The sequence below is a fragment of the Adiantum capillus-veneris genome, chromosome 14 (genome assembly GCF_014529385.1).
Source record: "Adiantum capillus-veneris isolate H3 chromosome 14, ASM1452938v2, whole genome shotgun sequence".
In the NCBI taxonomy this organism is placed as follows: domain Eukaryota; kingdom Viridiplantae; phylum Streptophyta; class Polypodiopsida; order Polypodiales; family Pteridaceae; genus Adiantum; species Adiantum capillus-veneris.
In genome coordinates this window covers 37,213,047-37,233,003 of record NC_140944.1, presented here as the reverse complement: position 1 = coordinate 37,233,003, position 19,957 = coordinate 37,213,047, and the positions used below count along the sequence as shown (strand labels likewise).

Sequence of the window (19,957 nt, the reverse complement as noted above, 5' to 3'; positions counted from 1 at the left end):
GACCTTCAACATCCTCAACATCGCCTACAATGCACTGGGGAAAAAACCTCCTAAAGAGGGAAAAAATGCCCCGACGGTCCTAGTGTGTTCACACACATCCCTACCACATGTATATGGTAACAATTCTCAGCCTCACTTCTCTCCTACTTGGCATGGAAAAATTTCGCCTCAACATGGCAACAAGACAATGCCCTTTTCGGCTAACTCCTCGCTATGCTCCTCTGCCAACGATTGCTCCTGCGCCCTCTCATGCATGCCCCTCCTTCATCACTCTCTCTCTTGGTTCTCGTAGAAGATCTCCTCTGTCTCTCTCTTTCGCATACTATCAAACCCCCCACCCCCCGACATCTCCCTCTTATCCTCCTTTCAATCCCTCTCTCATCATCCCAAGTGCTTAGTTCTCAGCTAAGCAAGGGGATTCTCTCTCTCCCTCAGTTCTCCTCATCCTGGCCCCTCATGCTTCATGGTGGCAAGCTCCCTAACATGGCTCTCCCCTCTGCATGGCATGCCACTAACGATGGTGCCCCTCTCGGCCAATCGACACCCACCCTCTCGTTACCCAGTTGGCGACCCTTGTAGTTTTCTTTTATGGACATATAAAATCCCTTTATTATATACATATATAGATAAACAAAAAAAACCTCCTACATGGACCTCGTTCAGACATAGAGAGAATAACGAGAGTTTGGAAGGAACAATAGAAGATATTTTGGCATAACATGTGGATGGTTACAATAGAAGTATCGAGTAACTTACAGTTACGAAAAGCCCAGACCTTTACACAGCAGGGCTCAACCAGATAGCGATGGTCTCCCCACGCAAATCATCCGAGTTTTGCCTTTGACCTAACACACATATTATTTCTTGTACAATCTTTGAGAAGCTAGCCACAGAGAGGCCACAACTAACCTTCCAAATATTACTGAAGAAACAATATCTGATAATTTGAGTACAGATTAGAAGTGCAAAACTTCGAAACTGTTTCCCACCAAGGTACTCCACCATCTCTTCTATATATGGACACAAAAAGTCTTTGGACTTTCTATTTTTATAGGTCTTTCCATTTCCTAAATTCACCCTTCACTTACGTACTTAATATGTTTTGAAAGACTTGTAATTTTTCTTAGATTGGGGAGACCTGCTCGATCAACTCAAAATTACAATGCAATGAAATTATTATCCTCTCTCGTAATTTCATTACAAGTTGTAGCAGATAATCTCATTGCATTGTAGTGATTAATGAAAAATTTCACAGGTTTGACATTGGGAGATGGCCGCTGCAATGCAGACTTTGGGTTTCTACAGGGACGGCTTGGATCATCGGAAGGAGTCGTCGTGGAAGGAGTTCTTCCGGGATCCTTCCATGTGGTGGGACAATCGCAGCAGTAAGCGAAGCCCCACGCAGCCCGACTTCAAACACAGAGTCACCAAGGAACCTTTGTGGCTTGACAGCCGCGAAAATCCACCTTGGGTCCAAGACGAGCTCGTCAGGCATGGATTCTCAGCACAGAAACCAAGCGACATGGCGAGTGATGCAGATGCTTCTTTGCTCTCCCTCATATGGGCCTGTTGTAAGAACAAAGATCTGTCACACGGCACAAGAGTACATTATGAGCTTCAGAAAAGAGGGCTTTCTGAGAAAACCTACTCGGATGCATTGGTGACTATGTATGCGAAGTGCGGTGAGCTTCAAAAAGCCCAAGCATTACTTGACAGCCATAACAGCTACAGTATTGTCCCATGGAATGCTTTGATATCAAGCTATGCACGAGAGGGTCAGGGCCAGAATGCTTTGGACTGCTTTGAGAAAATGCAACATTACGGATTCCCTCCAAATGCCGTGACCTATGTGTGCATCTTGAAAGCGTGTGCGCTAATGGGGGCTATTGACAAGGGAAAACAAATTCATGATGATATTTTGAGGCAGGGGATGCTGGAGCATAATGAAGTACTGGGTGGTGCTCTTGTGGACATGTATGCCAAGTGTGGTGCTCTTCCCCAGGCGCGTAAAGCCCTAGAGAACCTCCCTTCACGCAATGTTGTTTCATGGAGTGCTTTGGTTGCAGGTTATGCTCAACAGGGGCAAGGTCAACAAGCCCTAGAATGTTTTGAGCAAATGCAGCGTGAGGGTGTAATCCCAAATGCAGTGACATATGTGAGTATCTTGAAAGCTTGTGCGGTGATAGGAGCCATTGACAAGGGAAAGCAAATTCATGATGAAATTCTGAGGCAAGGGTTGCTCGAGCATAGTAAAGTCTTGGGTGGTGCTCTTGTCGACATGTATGCCAAGTGTGGTGCTTTCTCTCAGGCACAAAGTGCTCTAAAGAAGCTCCCTTATTGCAATGCTATCTCGTGGAATGCATTGCTGACAGGGTACGTTGAGAAGGGGCGAAACCAAGAAGCTTTAGAATCTTTTGAACAGTTGCAACGAGTGGGTATTCTTCCAAATGCAGTGACCTATGTGAGCATCTTGAAAGCGTGTGGTGCAACCGGAGCCATTGACAAGGGCAAGCAAATTCATGATGAGATTTCGAGGCAGGGGTTTTTGGAACATAGTGTTGTGCTGGGTGGGGCTTTGGTGGACATGTATGCCAAGTGTGGTGCTCTTTCACAGGCACAAAGTGTCCTAGAGAGTCTCCCTTATCGCAATGTCATCTCGTGGAATGCATTGATCACAGGGTATGCTCAAAAGGAGCAAGGCCAAGAGGCTTTACGATGTTTTGAACAAATGCAACATGAGGGCATTCTTCCGAATGCAATAACTTACGTGTGCATCTTGAAAGCCTGTGCTGTGATTAGAGCCATTGATAAAGGAAAGGAAATTCATGATGAGATCTTGAGGCAAGAGTTGCTAGAGGATGACATTGTACTAGGTGGTGCTCTTGTGGACATGTATGCAAAGTGCGGAGCTCTTATGAAGGCACAAAACGTTCTAGAAAAGCTCCCTTCTCGTGATGTTGTCTCATGGAATGCCCTCATTGTCGGGTATGCTCAAAAGGGTCAAGGCCAACAGGCTCTTGAATGTTATGAACAAATGCAGCGTGAAGGCATCCCTCCAGATGCCGTGACCTATGCGTCCATACTGAAGGCGTGTGCTGTGATTGGAGCTGTTGACAAGGGTAAGCAAATTCATGATGAGATTTCAAGGCAAGGACTACTGGAGCGTAGCATAGTTCTGGGTGGTGCTCTTGTGGACATGTATGCCAAGTGTGGTGCTCTCTCAGAGGCACGAGCCGTCCTAGAGAAGCTCCCTTCTCGCCAGGTTGTCTCTTGGAGTGCACTAATCTCAGGCTATGTGGAAGAGGGGCAGGGTCAACAGGCTATAGAATGTTTCGAACAAATGCTGCATGAGGGCATCCTCCCAGATGCAGTCACCTATGTGAGCATCTTGAAAGCATGTGCTGCAATTGGAGCTGTTGACAAGGGAAAGCAAATAGATGACGAGATTGCAAGGCAAGGATTGCTGCAGCATGATATGGTATTGGGTAGTGCTCTCGTGGACATGTATGCTAAGTGTGGTGCTCTTCCCCAAGCGCAGAGTGTCCTAGAGAAGCTCCCATCTCGCGATGTTGTCCCGTGGAATGCATTGATTGCAGGCTATGCACACGAAGGTGAAGGAGAGCAAGCACTTAAATGCTTTGAGCAAATGCAGGATGAGGGCATCCGGCCTGATATAGCGACATTGTCTTGTCTGCTGAATCTTTGTAGTCATCTAGGATTGGTTGAAAAGGGGCAGAAACTGTTTGATGATATGGGAGCAGTGCATGGTTTAAAGCCCGATGAATATTGTTTCACCTGCATGGTGGACCTACTAGGACGCACGGGCCACCTAGTTAAAGCAGTGGAAGTGATCCAAAAAATGCCCTTTTCCGCTACCTCTGCAATTTGGCTTTGTCTGTTAGGTGCTTGCCTGGAATGGGTAGATGTCAATGTGGGGAGTTTAGCATTTGAGCAAGCAGTAAAGCTAGATAAATGTGATGGGGCAGCTTATATTTTAATGGCAAATTTATATGCATCAGCTGGTATGCCAGAGAAGGCCAAAGACATTGATGCCATGAGAATAAAGAACAAACCATGGAGTCAGCCCATTAGTAGTTCGTGGATTGACTCCAATGATACAGTGCATGAGTTTTGGATTGGTGATAAAAAGCATAAAGATTTACAGCCAGAGAATATTAAATACAAAACAGCTCAAGTAGAGTACCGTCCAAATTGGGTGCTGGATGCTTCTGATGTTCATCCACTTTGTGATCATTCAGAGAAGCTGGTTCTTACTTGAGTATGCCTCAGAGAGATTGTTATCAGTAGAAAAAATATGAGGGTTGTGGTGTATGGTGGTTTATACGTTGCCACTTAAAAGAACAATTGGTCAAGATCGGTGACATCGAGGAGCCATATGTTGTGTTCACAGGTCATGGCTTTGAAATCCGTCTCATGTCCAAGAAGCTTCACTTGTAGGGCAAGTGGCCAATAGACACGGATTCTGGTTGGAAGATTAGAGCAGCAAATTGCTCATAAGGAGATGTGTATCGGGCTTGCCCAAATGTGAGGGTGGCTACTAGCACTGTTAAGGATGAGCAAAACTTCTTTGTGCAGGCAATGTCTACTTATCCTCTTATCCTTGGGCAGCCATATATCACTGCTATTTGCATGGAAACAAAGGTCTTGTATGATGTTTCTATGATCTATCTATGCCAGGATAAGGAGTAGAGGTGGGAAATTAGCCATGTTAGTCTTCGGGAGCCTCCATTAAAGGCAAACAAAAAAAAAGGCAAAAGATGAAGCTGTGGATATGCCTAACTTTTAACATACTCTGAATGCAATGGCCACATTCGATGACCCAGATCACCTTCAATCAATGCTTTCGTGATTCTTGGGCATCGTTGACAAAAATTGCACCTTTAAATCTTGTCCTTGTAGGTCTGCTTTTCCCATGAGGAAGCTGGTTTACTTTACAGACCTTAGTCATGCTAGTGCCATCCATGGGGGGCAATATAAACTGACTTTAGTCATGTACACTTTGAAAATAGGAAAATGGGTTTGGCTTCTGAGTTATATGAGCTTAAATTCGAAGCCATGCAAAAAAAGGCTACGTGTTCAAGTCTCACAGCGGACCTAAATGAGAGTGCAAGGGGTAGAGAGTCCTTCAGGGCATAGTGTAGGAGGAAGTTATAATTCCAAAAAGGGACTGAATGTCTGCCGAGATTGGTTTGGCTTCGTTGTTATATGAGCTTGAATTTGAAACCATACATAAAAAAAGCCTTGGTATTTGACACAGCATTATCGATGTCCTTTACAATTATGCATTTTTCAAAGGGGGCTTGCAATCAGCATGTATGTCGAATCATCAACAGCCAATGCACCTGGTTTGGAACATGTGAGGCCTTGATGTTGTTGAGCAAGAAGGGGCAAAAAGCCATGAAAAGGAAGAAGTTGGCTCACTATATGTGGTAGGAGAACACCTTTTTTGCTTGTGCCAAGGAACCGTGAAAGAATATAAATGGAAACGCATCGATTTAATTATATTATGTATTGATGCAATTTTATGACCTTACAAAATGAGTGCAAGAAATTTGGTGAAAGTGATACCTATTCAACCATCTATAGGGCCATGCTATTTAGGTTAAAAGGCCAAGCTTATGAAAGAAAACTACCAAACAAGGAGAAGTGTTTTGGTAGGTTTTTCATTGTAGTAGCTTCAGTGTGGTGTTCAAGGTGTAATGCTTGCAAAGTTAATGTATTGAGCAGGAAACCTTCCCACAAATTTAAAATCGGCATCTAGTATGTGTACTCGTCTCTTTTTTATGTTCTGGTCTCTGCATTGAGCTAGAAAAGGGTATGTTATATTCTTGAAAAATCTATAGAATGGGGTTTAAAAATTAAGCTTGGAACGCACGTGATATGGAGGATTTACATATATGAAATCGTATAAAAACTTGGAAAAGAGACCGTAGAGAATAGAAAGGAAGGTAAAATTCTAGGCAAAAAGGAAGTTGTCACATGCAAGGCTTTACCTAGTATTACAAAATTGTAAGCAAGCCATCACACAATGTCATGCAACTATATGCAAGCCGAGGCATCACACACCATCGTAGAATATGATGCAAACCATGATCATAAGAAAGACATTGAACTCTAGAATGCAAGCATCACATCATCACATGCTTGGATGAAACGCACTTTAATTTAAGCCTGGATAGACCACCATCACCCACAATGCGAGGAGAGGTCATGCCATTAATCAAACCATGCCATCCATCCTACTTAGAGAAATTTGAAATTGGTAGTGCACAACAATTAGGATTGATATGAGTAGCAGCCACAAATCCTATCTTTTTCAACAATGAAAGACACTAAGTCCAAAGGAGCTAGCTTGGTTGGTTGAGCACTCGACCACCGTGACCTGGTTTCATGGGTTCGGAGTGCAGCCAAGCGACTTTGGTAACGCTCACGAACGTTTGTACAGTCTCACACGGGATATGTGTGATTTGCTACAAAAAGAAGCACCAAGAAAAACATAGTAAAAAAGAAACAAGAAGGGAATCACCCAAAATTTATACAAAGGAAATGAATTTGAGTAGAACTTACCCGCATGCAAATAAACAAAAATGTGTGAATATGAAAGTGGAATGATGCAGAAAGACAAGACAAGTCCCTTATGACCTACGGTTACGCAACAAACAGAGGAAATTTTACTATCCAAAGTTCCAATAGAAATTTATTCCCAATATGAATATGAATATGAAATTGAAAAGTGAAGTTGAACTTCGCTTACCTTAGTGCTGAGAATAATAAAGGACTAAGTTGATCTTCACTTAGTCCTTCAAACAAAATCTTTGTTTCATTTTCCTCAATCAACTTAAAGACATGTCTGTGATAAACCATATAGGATCAACGTGTCATTTTATCTCCTATATGGCACTAGCATTAGGAGACCCATTGGGAGCATCAACTTATGTGACAATGGCCGATGCAAATTGTTAAGTTCTTCCATTTATATCAGAGATAAAGCTCCATGGGAGTGTTGAGAGGAAAGGAAACACGGATGAATTTACATCCTATCCTTTGTATATACAATAGATATTTCAGATCCCATGTGCAGATGCATGGAACAAACCCTACCTATCAATTATGGGTCTAATTCATAGGGTTTGTTTTGGTTGGGGTCTACGATGGGCGGATTGATGCCGCTGTCGAGTTGAGAGCAATTAGAGAAGACCTGGTGAGCTAGGCGAGATGAAGACAAGTGAAGCAAGATGGGAGAGAAGCATTGAACATAGAGGTAGACAAAGAGAGTACTTTTAATAGAGAGGTCTACACAAAGAGTGCTTGTCCGAGAACAAAACCCTACCTTTGTAGATCCTTTGCAACGGCTTCACACGTGACGGCAAGTTGAGCTTTAGTGTTTTTTTGAAAAAAAAATCAAAACAAATGTCAAGTTTGATTTCCTAATAGATTTGATGGTGAGTTCATGACATATTTTTCTCCTTGATGAGTGTGTTGGCTTTGTGGGTTTTATAGCATTTTACTATTTAGATTTAGTTATCACTATAAATCTTAAACGTCGTTTACTTTATGTGGTAGACATTATTGCTTTGATGTTCTGGTGGTGCAATGATTATTAGAATATCTTTTGTGCAAATTAATGCTCTATTCATGCCCATTTCTAAAATACTTGTATGACATGAAACTTGTGTCTTCAAAAATTTGTTTACAACTTTACGTTCAACATTTGTTGTATGCAATGAGCAGACACATTATTCTGTATGGCCCTCAACAAGGTCAGAGACTATTTCTTATGTTTGATAGTCACGTGCAAGAGATCAAGGTTGACACTATTAAACAACATTTTGACATTGATGGCGGAGATTTCTCTCTACATCCTCTCACTTTGTCAGAGAGCATGTAAATCTTGAGCTCAAATAAAAAAATTATAGGAGAGCATGTTTATGCTCTTGATCATGAGGTTTTTCAGTTTTTCAAGGTTATTTTGTCTACTTCTCATAGAATTATTGAAAGTTGTTAGTTCTAACCTTTTGGTGTTTTTGATGCATCCACAATTAACCAGTTTATATGTACTTCTGTGACTTGGGATTTTGTTCAGGGCCGCAACTTTGTGGTAGTTTTAGATGTATGACCATTTGTGTTGAGAAGTTGATGCCTGAAACAAACCCTACCTATTAATTATGGGTCTAATTCATAGGGTTTTGAGGGAAGAGGGGGGGGGGGGGGGGGGGGGGGCACATATCTAACAACTTAAAACCCCCGCTATTAAAATGTTGATATGGATAGATTCACCCAGCTTTTTTTTTAATGGATTAGCGAGCCCCCCCCCCCCCCCTCTCCCCACCAAAAAAAAAACACCACAAACCCACCCACCCACACCCAAAAGATTTATATGTTCAATGTGAGAAAAAAATGTATATACATTATATCAAAAGGGTATAGAATTCTCCAGTCACATTTGTTTCATCGTATAATAGATATTTTAAGAACTACATAATGAATGAAATGCACACAAAATACGTAGACAAGGTGAAGTCAAAGATGAAGGCCTTCCTCAAGTGAACAATGCTTGACTTTGTACCTACATTTGGGTGTACCATAGCCTTTGATGGATGAAAAAGCTATCAAAAGAAGCCTTTAATCAATGTCATACTCATCTATATTAGAGGTCCAATGTTTAGGGAGGCCATTGACACCTCTTTAAAAGAGAAAATGGATAAATTTCTTTCAGAGGTGTACGAGCAGTGTATCACAAAATAAGGTGGCCCAAACAAATGTGATTGCGATTGTGATCCACAATTTAGTAAATTATAAAAATGAGAGCTTGTCAATTCAATTAGTTTTTTTCTTTTTGCCTTGTTCTGGCCATAAGTCACCAAACAAAACACTGCAAATTTTTTGTGTCACATGCTTTGCTACCATAGTCTATGTTCTTAGTGATCTACCAATGGCAAAAGCAGCATTGACAAAAATACTAGAAAACTTTCTCACGGTTTTCCACGTCCATTTACCGCATTTTGTAGTGAGAGAGACCAAAATGGGGTGGCCAAAGAGGAGAGAGGGGGACAGGAAGGAGTTTTTTTGTAAATTTAGCATTATCACATATATTATCGCACCTTTTACTGCATTTTTAACCGCTACTTTTACCTCTACCATTACCATGCAATGCTTTGGACCTCAAAATATTCAAATTTGGGTACTCCTTTCTTTTTGACAAAATAAAAAAATTATGTAGCATTGTAGTAGACGATAGGAACAGTCTCCAGACAAGCATTTTGGTGGATGCATGAGCTGGCAATTACCAAGGCCAGTTACTACGATAACTAATACAACAGATATTGGTTAGAGGCTCAGTTCAACAGCCATAAATAGGACCCACTACTCATTTTGAGGGCTACATTGTTCCACTATCATAGGCTCTAGTATCTCAGAGCTCTTATGCTCTTGTACTTTTGTCATTAGGCCCATAACTCACTTGGCTTACGCTCTTGTATTCCATTTATACTACTGGTCTAAATATACATTCCAATTGTCACGTTTCAATTTCCATTTTAGTCTTAGTCTCTACACTTCGTTTAAGTCTCTACACTTCCATTCCAATCTTAGTCTCTACACTTCATTTAAGTCTCTCTAATCTGATATCTGAAGTCTTATCCTATCTAAACTACATTTAGTTGGCCAACTTGGAATAACTGTCATAATGGTGATCAGCTCATTCCATTTTGGCGATCATAGTGGCTTGAGCTAAGTTGCTCTTGACATACAAACTATCTCCCAGTTGGTGTTAGAGCTAGCTAAAATTAACCATGCCATCGAGACGAGTTGCACTTTGTAGAAGGCTGGTTACCAGATTCATGGATGATCCGGAATGTGTCAGCACTATCTCGGAAGAGTGAGAGCAAAGGCTTTGATACTGCAAGAGAACCCAAGAATGAGACAAATGTTCCTCTAGGCCCAGGAACAGTTGATGAATCAAGGGATTCTCATCACTTGACCCATTCCAAGAGAAGACGTGCAGAGAGAGTAGAACGATGCGGATGACACGATCTAATGGAGCTCATCCAATCAAGAAACATATTGATGATAGTGAGGGCATCAACCAAAATCATAGATAAAAAAGACACAAGCCAGCAAGGAAGCCTAAACTAGATAGATTCACTAATGTGATAACAATGATTGGGAAGCTAAAACATATCACTTCTGTAAAAGATGATCCAAAGACAAGAAACCAGTTTTGAAAACCTGATCCAAACACCATGAATGTTCTACTGCCCTGAAGATTTGATTTTCAATTTTCAAATACGAAAAGGAATATGATCCAGACATGCACATTTAGGATTTTGAATAACACGTTGAGCTAAAGGATATAGATGAGGATGAATGGAGAGAGTATTTTCCTCAAAAATTGAAGGAGGCAACTAGAAAGTGGTAGTACCATTATCCAACCCATTTCAGATCATACAACAAGTTGATTAAAGTATTTCACCTCAAATATTCCGATAACATAGGAGATGAAGACATATTGTGCAAGCTAGGTAAGATAAATCAAGGCAAGTTGTAATTAGAAGTTATGTAGAGAAGATTAAGGCACTGACCAGACAATTTCAAGAACCACCAAAGAAGAGGATGAGAGCTTGGTTCCTTAATGGCTTTAGAAGTAAGAAGTTAAGGGAACAAGACGTTTCAGCCCTGACGAAGAAGTTCAACGATTTAGTTCAACGAGCATTGAAACTAGAATAGCAAGCCAGAAAGGAAAAGAGCCATAATAAGAGGTATTCTAGTGATAGTGAAACATCGACTAAAGGACCAGAGTCTAGTAAAACTTCCAACTCATCTGAGAGTGACTCAAATGAAAAAGAAAAATGCAAAGGAAGAAGGGGTCGTGGACCAAGAAGCTAGAAGAAATGCCAAAACAAATAGTTGAAATGGCCAAGGCAAGATCTGTAATTAGAAAGATGGAGATCTAGTGTTCAAAATGCAGATCAAGAGAGCACAGACTTGATCAATGCACATATTGCAAGTCTTATGGGCATATATGGAATAATTGTGGAATAAGGATTCATCACTTTGAGAAGGAAAATAACTTATCAATGATTGCACCACTGAAGAATCCTGAAGCAATAAAAGTGGATGGGGCAAGTGGCTTTAAGGAAAATGAGACCAATACAATCATTGGTGGCGACATAGGAAAATACCAAGGGGGTACTAGCCAAGTAATGTTACGAAATATGGCTAATAACATGGATTGTAGCAAAATTGAAGTAACAATAGTGAGAATTTCCTTAAGAGAATGCTTAACGAACATAAGGAGAGTACTTGATTGAACGTAGCAAGATAAACATTATACTTAGTTAGCTTGGCATGAACAATACTTGCAAAAGAGAGAGAAAATTAAAGAAATTGACAACAATTGAGGACTGAATTTACTTGGAGCTAGTCCCCCTCCAAAAGGCTTTTGTATTATAGATTGTCCCTTGAAGAGAGGCTTGGTATAACTTGAGACCTTGTTGATGTCATGAAGATGGTAAGATTCATGCACACATATTATGCCCGTAAAACTTGCAAAAACATTAACTTGTCCCCGGCCTCAATCCCAAGACCTCAAACACCTTCAAAGGTGGAGAGATCTAGTAGGGAGTGGGGAAGATGAAGAGAAGAAGATGTATATTTACAAGAAAGAAGTAGTCTCCTCACATATAATCACTCTTAGAGCATAGCTTAGTATAGTGATAATGAATATGGAGAGATTAATAAGCATTGCTTTGTGCATAACTCTTGGTTGGATTTTCATTCCATAGCCAAGGATATTGGTGTAGGATCTCCACTTATCAATCTTGGAGAAGGAGATGACTTGTGTGCACAACACACAATGGGGGAGTATGTGTGTGTGGCTTGTGGAGTATATGAGAGAGAGAGAGAGAGAGAGAGAGAGAGAGAGAATTTGATTTTGCTACTTTACTCTTGCTAGAAGCCTATTGGCTCAAGCTTTTGGGCTAGCCAATGAATGACTCTAGTCATAACAAGCAAGGGGTAGAACACTTGGATAAGTGTCCTCCTTTCCTCTTTTGAGAGAAGGATCTTTAATTTTTTTAATTGTAGCATTTGGACAAGCTCTCTTCTTTCCCCCTTAAAGAGAAAGACCTTAATTACTTAATTGTAGCATTTGTACAAAAATTCTCCTTTTCCCAGTTTTAAAGAAAGACCTTAATTTCTTAAATTATAGCATTTAGACAATTGTCCTCCTTTTTCCCTTCTAAGAGAAAGACGTTAATTTCTTAAATTGTAGCATTTGACAAATGTCTTCCTTTTCCCTTTTTAAGAAAAAGACCTTAATTTCTTAAATTGTAGAATTTGGACAAATGTCCTCCTTTTCCCCTTTTTAAAAGAAAGACCTTAATTTCTAAATTGAATCTTAATTCTCATTGGAGCTTCCTATAGGTCATCCAATAAAGTTTATGCACATTATGAGGACAATTTCTAGGGGCATGACATGTGGCCTTAATGCCTTGTTACCTCAATTCCCACAAGTAAAGCAATTTAAACTCTCAAATATGAGCCCTAAAGGTAGGGGCATGAGAGAGAACACTCACACACACACTCAAGGAAAGCCCAAGACTCAAGAGACATTAAGGCCACATGTCAAGCCCCTAGCAATATTGCCCTCATAATGTGCATAAACCCTATTGGATGACCTATAGGAAGCTCCAATGAGAATTTAGATTCAATTTAAAAATTAAGGTCTTTCTTTTAAAAAGGGAAAAAGGAGGACATTTCTCCAAATGCTACAATTTAATAAATTAAGGTCTTTTTCTTAAAAAGGGAAAAGGAAGACATTTGTCAAATGCTACAATTTAAGAAATTAACGTCTTTCTCTTAGAAGGGAAAAAGGAGGACAATTGTCTAAATGCTATAATTTAAGAAATTAAGGTCTTTCTTTAAAACTGGGAAAAGGAGAATTTTTGTACAAATGCTACAATTAAGTAATTAAGGTCTTTCTCTTTAAGGGGGAAAGAAGGGCGCTTGTCCAAATGCTACAATTAAAAAATTAAAGATCGTTCTCTCAAAAGGGGAAAGGAGGACACTTATCCAAGTGTTGTACCCCTTGCTTGTTATGACTAGAACCATTCATTGGCTAGCCCAAAAGCTTGAGCCAATAGGCTTGTAAAAAGAGTAAAGTAGCAAAATCAAATTCTCTCTCTCTCTCTCATATACTTCACAAGCCACACACACACTCCCCCATTGTGTGTTGTGCACACAAATCATCTCCTTCTCCAAGATTGAGAAGTGGAGAGCCTACACCAATACCTTGGCTATGGAATGCAAATCCAACCAAGAGTTATGCTAAAAGCAATGCTTATCAATCTCTCCATATTGATTATCACTATACTAATCTATTCTCTAAGAGTGATTAAATGTGAGGAGAATACTTCTTTCTCATAGAGATACATCTTCTTTTCTTCATCTTCCTCACTCCCTACTAGCTCTCTCCACCTTTGAAGGTGTTTGAGGTCTTGGGATTGAGGCCGGGGACAAGTTAATATTTTTGCAAGGTAGTTACGGGCATAATATGGGTGAATGAAGCTTACCATCTTCAACAAGGTCTCAAGGAACACAAAGCATGTATTATACCAAGCCTCTCTTCAAGGGAGAATATATAATACAAAAGTCTTTTGGAGGGGGGACCGGCTCCAAGTAAATCCGATCCTCAACTGTTGCCAATTTCTCTAATTTTCTCTCTCTTTTGCAAGTATTGTTCATGCCAAGCTAGCTAGGTATAATGTTTATTTTTCTACCTTCAATCAAATACTCTCCTTATGTTCATTAAGAATTCTCTTAAGGAAATGTTCACTATTGTTCCCTCAATTCCGCTACAGTCCATGTTATTAGCCATATTTCGTAACATTACTCGGCTAGTACCCCCTTGGTATTTTCCTATGTCGCAACGAATGATTGTCTTGGTCTCATTTGCCTTGAAGCCACTTGCCCATCCACTTTTATTGCTTCACGATTCTTCAGTGGTGCAATCATTGATAAGTTCTTTTTCTTCTTAAAGTGGTGAATCCTTATTCCACAATTATTCCATATATGCCCATAAGACTTGCAATATGTGCATTCATCAGATATGTGCTCTCTTGATCTGCATTTTGAACACTAGATCTCCATTCTTTTTATTACAGATCTTGCCTTGGCCATTTCAACTATTTGTTTTGGCATTTCTTCTAGCTTCTTGGTCCACGACCCCTTCTTCCTTTGCATTTTCCTTTTTCATTTGAGTCACTCTCATATGAGTTAGAAGTTTTACTAGACTCTGGCCCTTTAGTCGATGTTTCACTATCACTAGAATCCCTCTTATTATGGATCTTTTCCTTTCTGGCTTGCTATTCTAGTTTCAATGCTCGTTGAACAATAAAAGAGAACTAGTCTTATAAGAGAAAAGCATTGTTTATTTAAGAAGCATTTACATTTTCTTACTCCAGTGTAGCATTGTAAGCATTGGCAAGGTTCATATTATCCTTAAGATGTGTTCATTGCATCCATATAGCATCTTTAAAAGGATAATTTTTTAATTTAATAAGATATCATCGGATAATCTTACCATGTCTTAGTACCTTGTCTTCATGTCAAGGATGAATTTAGACTGGAGTACCTCTTCTTGATCTTCAATCTTGGGCGGGTCCTACATTATTGGTTCTCTTGGTGGATCTCTTTTGTAAGGCTTATGTAAGCTCACATGAAAAGCATTGTGTATGAGCCAATGATTGAGAAACTTTAGTTGATAGGCCATCTTGTTGATTGGTTTTAGGATTTGAAAAGGACCATAGTATCTTTTTTCTAGCTTAGTGTAATACTTTTGGTGGCCCATATGATTTTTGCTTGTAGTTTATCTCAATCGAGCCTTGGGAAATTTGAATAGGATCCAATCATTTTCCGTGAAAATTAAGGCCCTTCTGTGCTTGTTAGCAACAATTTTTTGCCTTTGTTGTAAGATGGATATAGCCTCCTTAATCTTTTGAAAGGGTTCTTGTAGATCTCGGCTATACTCATCAATAGAGAGAAGATCTTCCCATGTACCTTAAGTAGCAAGGGACTTTTAGGTCTTCCCTCAATGATCTCGAAGGGTGCCTTCCCTGTAGTAGCATGGACAATGTTATTGTACGCATACTCTACAAGGGTAGGTACTCCTCCCATTGTGAGCGTTGATCTACTTCTATAACATAGGTCTTGAGTAGATCTAGAACCATAACGTTAGCTATTTCACTTTGGATATCCGTTTGTGGCTGATAGGCTGAACAGAAATTTAATCTTGTTCCTAGATTTCAAAGAGACCTTTCCAGAAATTACTGGTCATTCTAGGATCTCTATCTAACACTATGGATGTTGGCAATCCATGGTGTTTGAAAATGTGAGATATGAAGAGGGTTCCCATTTGATGTGCCTTAATCTCTTTTTGACATGTATAAAGTGTGCTTGTTTGGTAAATCTGTTGACTATTGTCTATATTCTTGTATTCCCATGGATAGACTTGAATAATCCAAAGATAAAATTCATACATATGCTCTCCCATGCTGAATTATGAATTGGAAATGGCTGGAAAAATACAGATTGCTTCCCTCTAACATACTTGGTCTTTTGGCATACCACACATTTTAAAACATACTCTTGTATGTCTACTTTCATGATAGGCCAATAGAAATATGTCTCTACTCCTCGAAGAGTACGTCGAATACCTCTATGCCTCGCATATGGGGGGATCATAAGATTCATACATTACTTTCTCACGAAGGGAGTTAGTAACACACAACCTATTGCCATGAATGATTCTTCTTTCTTTCCTAAGGCAAGGGCTGAAATTATATCCTTGAAATCAGGATCAGTAGCATACTCATCTATCATAGAAGTTAGATCATTGTGAGTTATTATAGACACTTCATTTACTCTTGGTCATATGATAGTGCATCGGCCACTTGATTGTGCTCTCGGGGGGGTCACTATGTATAAATTGTGTATATCATGTGCATTTAAGGACTATTTTTAAAACTCCTTATTTTGTGAAATTTTTACAAGTAAAATACACCCTTTTTCTATTAAATTTGTAAATTTTTTTTCCAATTCCATTTTATGGTACCCTTTTGTATGTGAAAAAGTGAGAAAAAATAAAATTTAATAATCCCTTCTGCTGTACTCACGTGATAGTCACATAAAATATTAAGTTACCCCCCCGAGATTGTGCTTACAAACAATATGAGCAATATAAAAATCAAATTGCGAACAAAATTTTTTCCACCCCATTTATTTGTCGGAAAGCTTGGTTTGCATCATGAAGTACTTAAGACTTTGGTGATCCGTTTGTAGGATGAATGGAGGCCCCAAAAGATAATGCTTCCATGTTTCAAGGGCATGTAGAATGGCTAGTAGCTCCTTTTTGTATATGTCCAACACTCGCTCATTGGAATTGAGTCGACTTTGGCTCTCGTATGCTATGGCATGCCCTTCTTGAAGCAAGACTGATCCAAGGAAATCTCCATAAGCATCACATTGGACCTCAAATGGTTTTGTGAGATCCGATAAAGTAGGCACACATTGAGAGGTAATATTTTCTTTGAGCTTCTCAAAAGCATTTTGCTCTTTTGCAATCCATGTATACTTAGCGTTCTTTTTTGTTATGTAATGGTCTTGCTATTTGTGAGAATTTTTCTATGAAGTGTCTATAGTATGCACACATACCAATAAATCTTTGTAGCTCATGTAGGTTCCTTGGATTAGGACATCCTTTTATTACCTCTAACTTTGTTGGATCCATACGAATACCATTTTGAGAGATAATGTGACCTAAGTATTTGGTAGAAGCTAGACACACCCTACAGAAATTGACTACTCGGAAGATTATCATTTTTTGTAATTATTCATTTATTGAGGAAACCCGATTTTTCACCTTGTAAATATTGGGGCTTACAGAAGTTTCCAGATTGTATCTCAGTTTTGATAGTTAGATTGAGTAGATGGTTGATTTGGAACTTTAGGGTTTGAGAATTGTAAGGTATATATACCACTTTTTGACCTTAATGAAAAACCTTTTGTCAATTTTAAAAAAAGAGAGTTTTGAAGTCTGTGAGTGAGCGTACTGTGTACGAGAGAGAGTGTGAGCTTCATCTTGACGCTACGTGTGCACCGGTGGTCGGAATCGAGTGTGGAGAAGTGCAACATGTTGCCCCCGATGAGAGCTACGCGCCGATACCTGCATTGTACGCGTACGGTCCAGTTTTGTGAGCTCCTTCTATGAGATTCATCTGGTGATTCGGTGAGCATACATTGTCCGATTTTGCATTGTAGCATATCCACGCGTTCACATAGAGCAGAGCTACACATTAGGCACTTTAGATTTTGGAAACAAAGACCTGAAAATTTCGGCCAGACATCCTACGTGATTTTGCACCGTGTGTATTGGGTTGAGGTTTTGGTTCATAGACCTTAGGGAGAGCGACCTATTGGTGATAGTAGGGTCTCCTTCAAGTTCTGTGGTGTTTTGGGATTGTTTGATGGGTGTTTGGCTCTAGACAACGTTTTGGGAAGTTTCCTCTTATGCACTCTTGAAGACTGTGACTTAGACAATTGGTAGAGACCTCTGTAGGAATTAGTTAGGAGTCGGTCGAGTGTAGGTTGACACCTTATTCTTGCTTCCATGTGCCTGCGGGTCGAGCTTCGTCCTTAGCTGACAAATCTTGTTAGGTAAGTTCTCGCTGTGCTGACGTCCGTCGCGGCGTATCCGTTCAACATTGGCGCCGCTGCCGGGGACGAAAACCTTAGGTAGGTGACTGAGACTAGTCCTTGAGGATAGGGATTTTTGGCTTGCCAAGAGTCTCGTTTTACATTTAGATAGGACCAGAGGGTGGAGGACTCTCTAGGTCTTAGAGGGAGTCTAGGAAGCGTGTGTCTGGCCTAGATCCTTCGACTTAGGTAGATTTAGGTAGACTAAGATAGTTTTAGGTATTAGTTGAGTTCTTGAGTAGGAGTTAGAGTGGTAGATGTGGTAAGAGGAAAGCTTGAGAGTCCGGAGAGGCCAGAAAGCAACCAAAACACCATTATCACCATTTCACATGATAAGTAGGAGTAGAGTAAGTAGGACATCATGATTTAGGATCTAGAGCACTTCATGCATGTATACTTGCTTGGTAAATTCATCACAAGTTTGTAAAAGACGCAAAGTGTGTTTGAAAGCCTAAGTGAAGGCCAAAAGTTACTGTGAGTGTTTCTGATAGAGCTGCAGAGCAATAGGAGCATTTCTGTTAGGAAAAAAATTTAATTTCAAGCGAGGAGACATCCTACGCGTAGGATGTCTACAGGCTAATCTGGTGGGAATTTTGGGATTTTGAGTTGACCAGTGTGTTCAGAAGGTGGGGTTTACCCTATTTTCAACTGGAAAGTGGAAATTTGACCATATCTTGACATGATAAGGTCAGATAGACTGAAATTGCTACACATCCTACCCAAATTGTGCCAAAGCATTATTTTAAAACCAAAACCATATGATGGCTGTATGAGCATGATTTGCATGATATATTGAGTGACTGAGAGGGGTTTCACCTCATGTGGGTGAGAAAAATTGGGTTCAAAGTGGACTTTAGCACTTTTGACTGAAAAGGGCAAGAACAGCTAAAATTGGGGACTTTTGAAATCCAAACCAAAATCTAAGCATACCACTGGGTTGCTGACATCAAGGGGAAGTTGTGGGTCAAGTCTGGGGTCAAACAGGACAAATAGACATCCTACGCGTAGGATGTCTTCAGTGTGATTTTACACTCCCAACCTAATTTTGAGCATACAAAAGTGATCAGCAACTAAATGGGAGCCTATGTTTTGAATTTGAATCCATTCTGATGAAAAAGACATCCTACGTATAGGATATATAAAGCAAGAAATTAAAGCCAGATACTGACAGTGAGAATAGCAAGGTGTTGTACAGCCTGAGGCAAGCCCCCTAGTCAATTTTGGTCCAAATTGGAGTTGATTAGACTGATCAAGATCAGCAACAGGCTGTCGGAGCAGATTTTTGATCCATTGACCAACTTATAGGTGTCCAAATCAAAAAGTAAAAACAGTTGTGGACTCAACACATCAAGGGGAATCCATAGTGCAAAAATCTAGGCAAAACAAAGCAGGAGACATCCTACGCATAGGATGTCTATTGGGACCTATTGAAGAGAAAATTTGACTGGGCTTAGACAGTGAGATTCCATTTGGCTTAAGGGTTCCAAAGATTCTTTCAGAAGCGAATTTGGACCTTGTTTGTCCATTTGACGGAGCAAAAGCTGAATTCAAACTTTTTCACGTAAATTGAGCAACATTCGAGGGAAGTACACTTCCAGATTAGCAGACCTAATCAAGAACATTAGCAGTGTATAAAATACAGTAGTGGTTGAGATTAACTCTCCAGTTATACCAATCATTACTAAGATAACCTCTAGCAGATAAATGCTTTGATTCAATTGCCGAAATTAAACGCTTGTGTACAGGTATATTAAGCAGCAAAGCAAGAAGTTGTGCGGAGACTGATCCTTTGCCAGGTGAGTGGTTGGATTTGTGGTAAATTGCATTGATAAGTTTGATGAATTTAAGATCAGGGAGATACATTTTTAGAGACCAGAAGGTGGCAGGTGACCAAGGTAGCTTAGTGTCCACCGAGGAGAGTGTAACTCAGGCAAGGCTAGATCCACTATCACCGATTATTGAGGAAGGTAGTGATACTGGTACTTCATCAGACAAATCTTTCTTCATGATGGGTAGTCAACAGCCAAGAGGTTTCACCTATGACGGATCAATGCTAGGAGGTAGCACCTCCCTAAATCCTTTGAATGATTCCAAGCTCACTGTGATCTTCTTAGAGGGAACAAACTCGAGGGGAGCCCTAGTCTATTCTGACTATCGAGGACGCAAGTGCATTTGTATCGAAGAG

General features: G+C 40.1%; 1 protein-coding gene across 1 annotated transcript; it reads left to right on the top strand.

Annotated features, from left to right (window-relative positions):
- Positions 1–1,159: 1,159 nt before the first annotated feature.
- LOC147442216 (pentatricopeptide repeat-containing protein At5g27110-like) lies at positions 1,160–5,055 on the top strand. The gene has a single exon (XM_086528465.1). It carries the CDS (start codon positions 1,271–1,273, stop codon positions 4,277–4,279), a length of 3,009 nt encoding a protein of 1,002 aa, XP_086384591.1. The 5' UTR covers positions 1,160–1,270; the 3' UTR covers positions 4,280–5,055.
- The last annotated feature ends 14,902 nt before the right edge of the window (positions 5,056–19,957 follow it).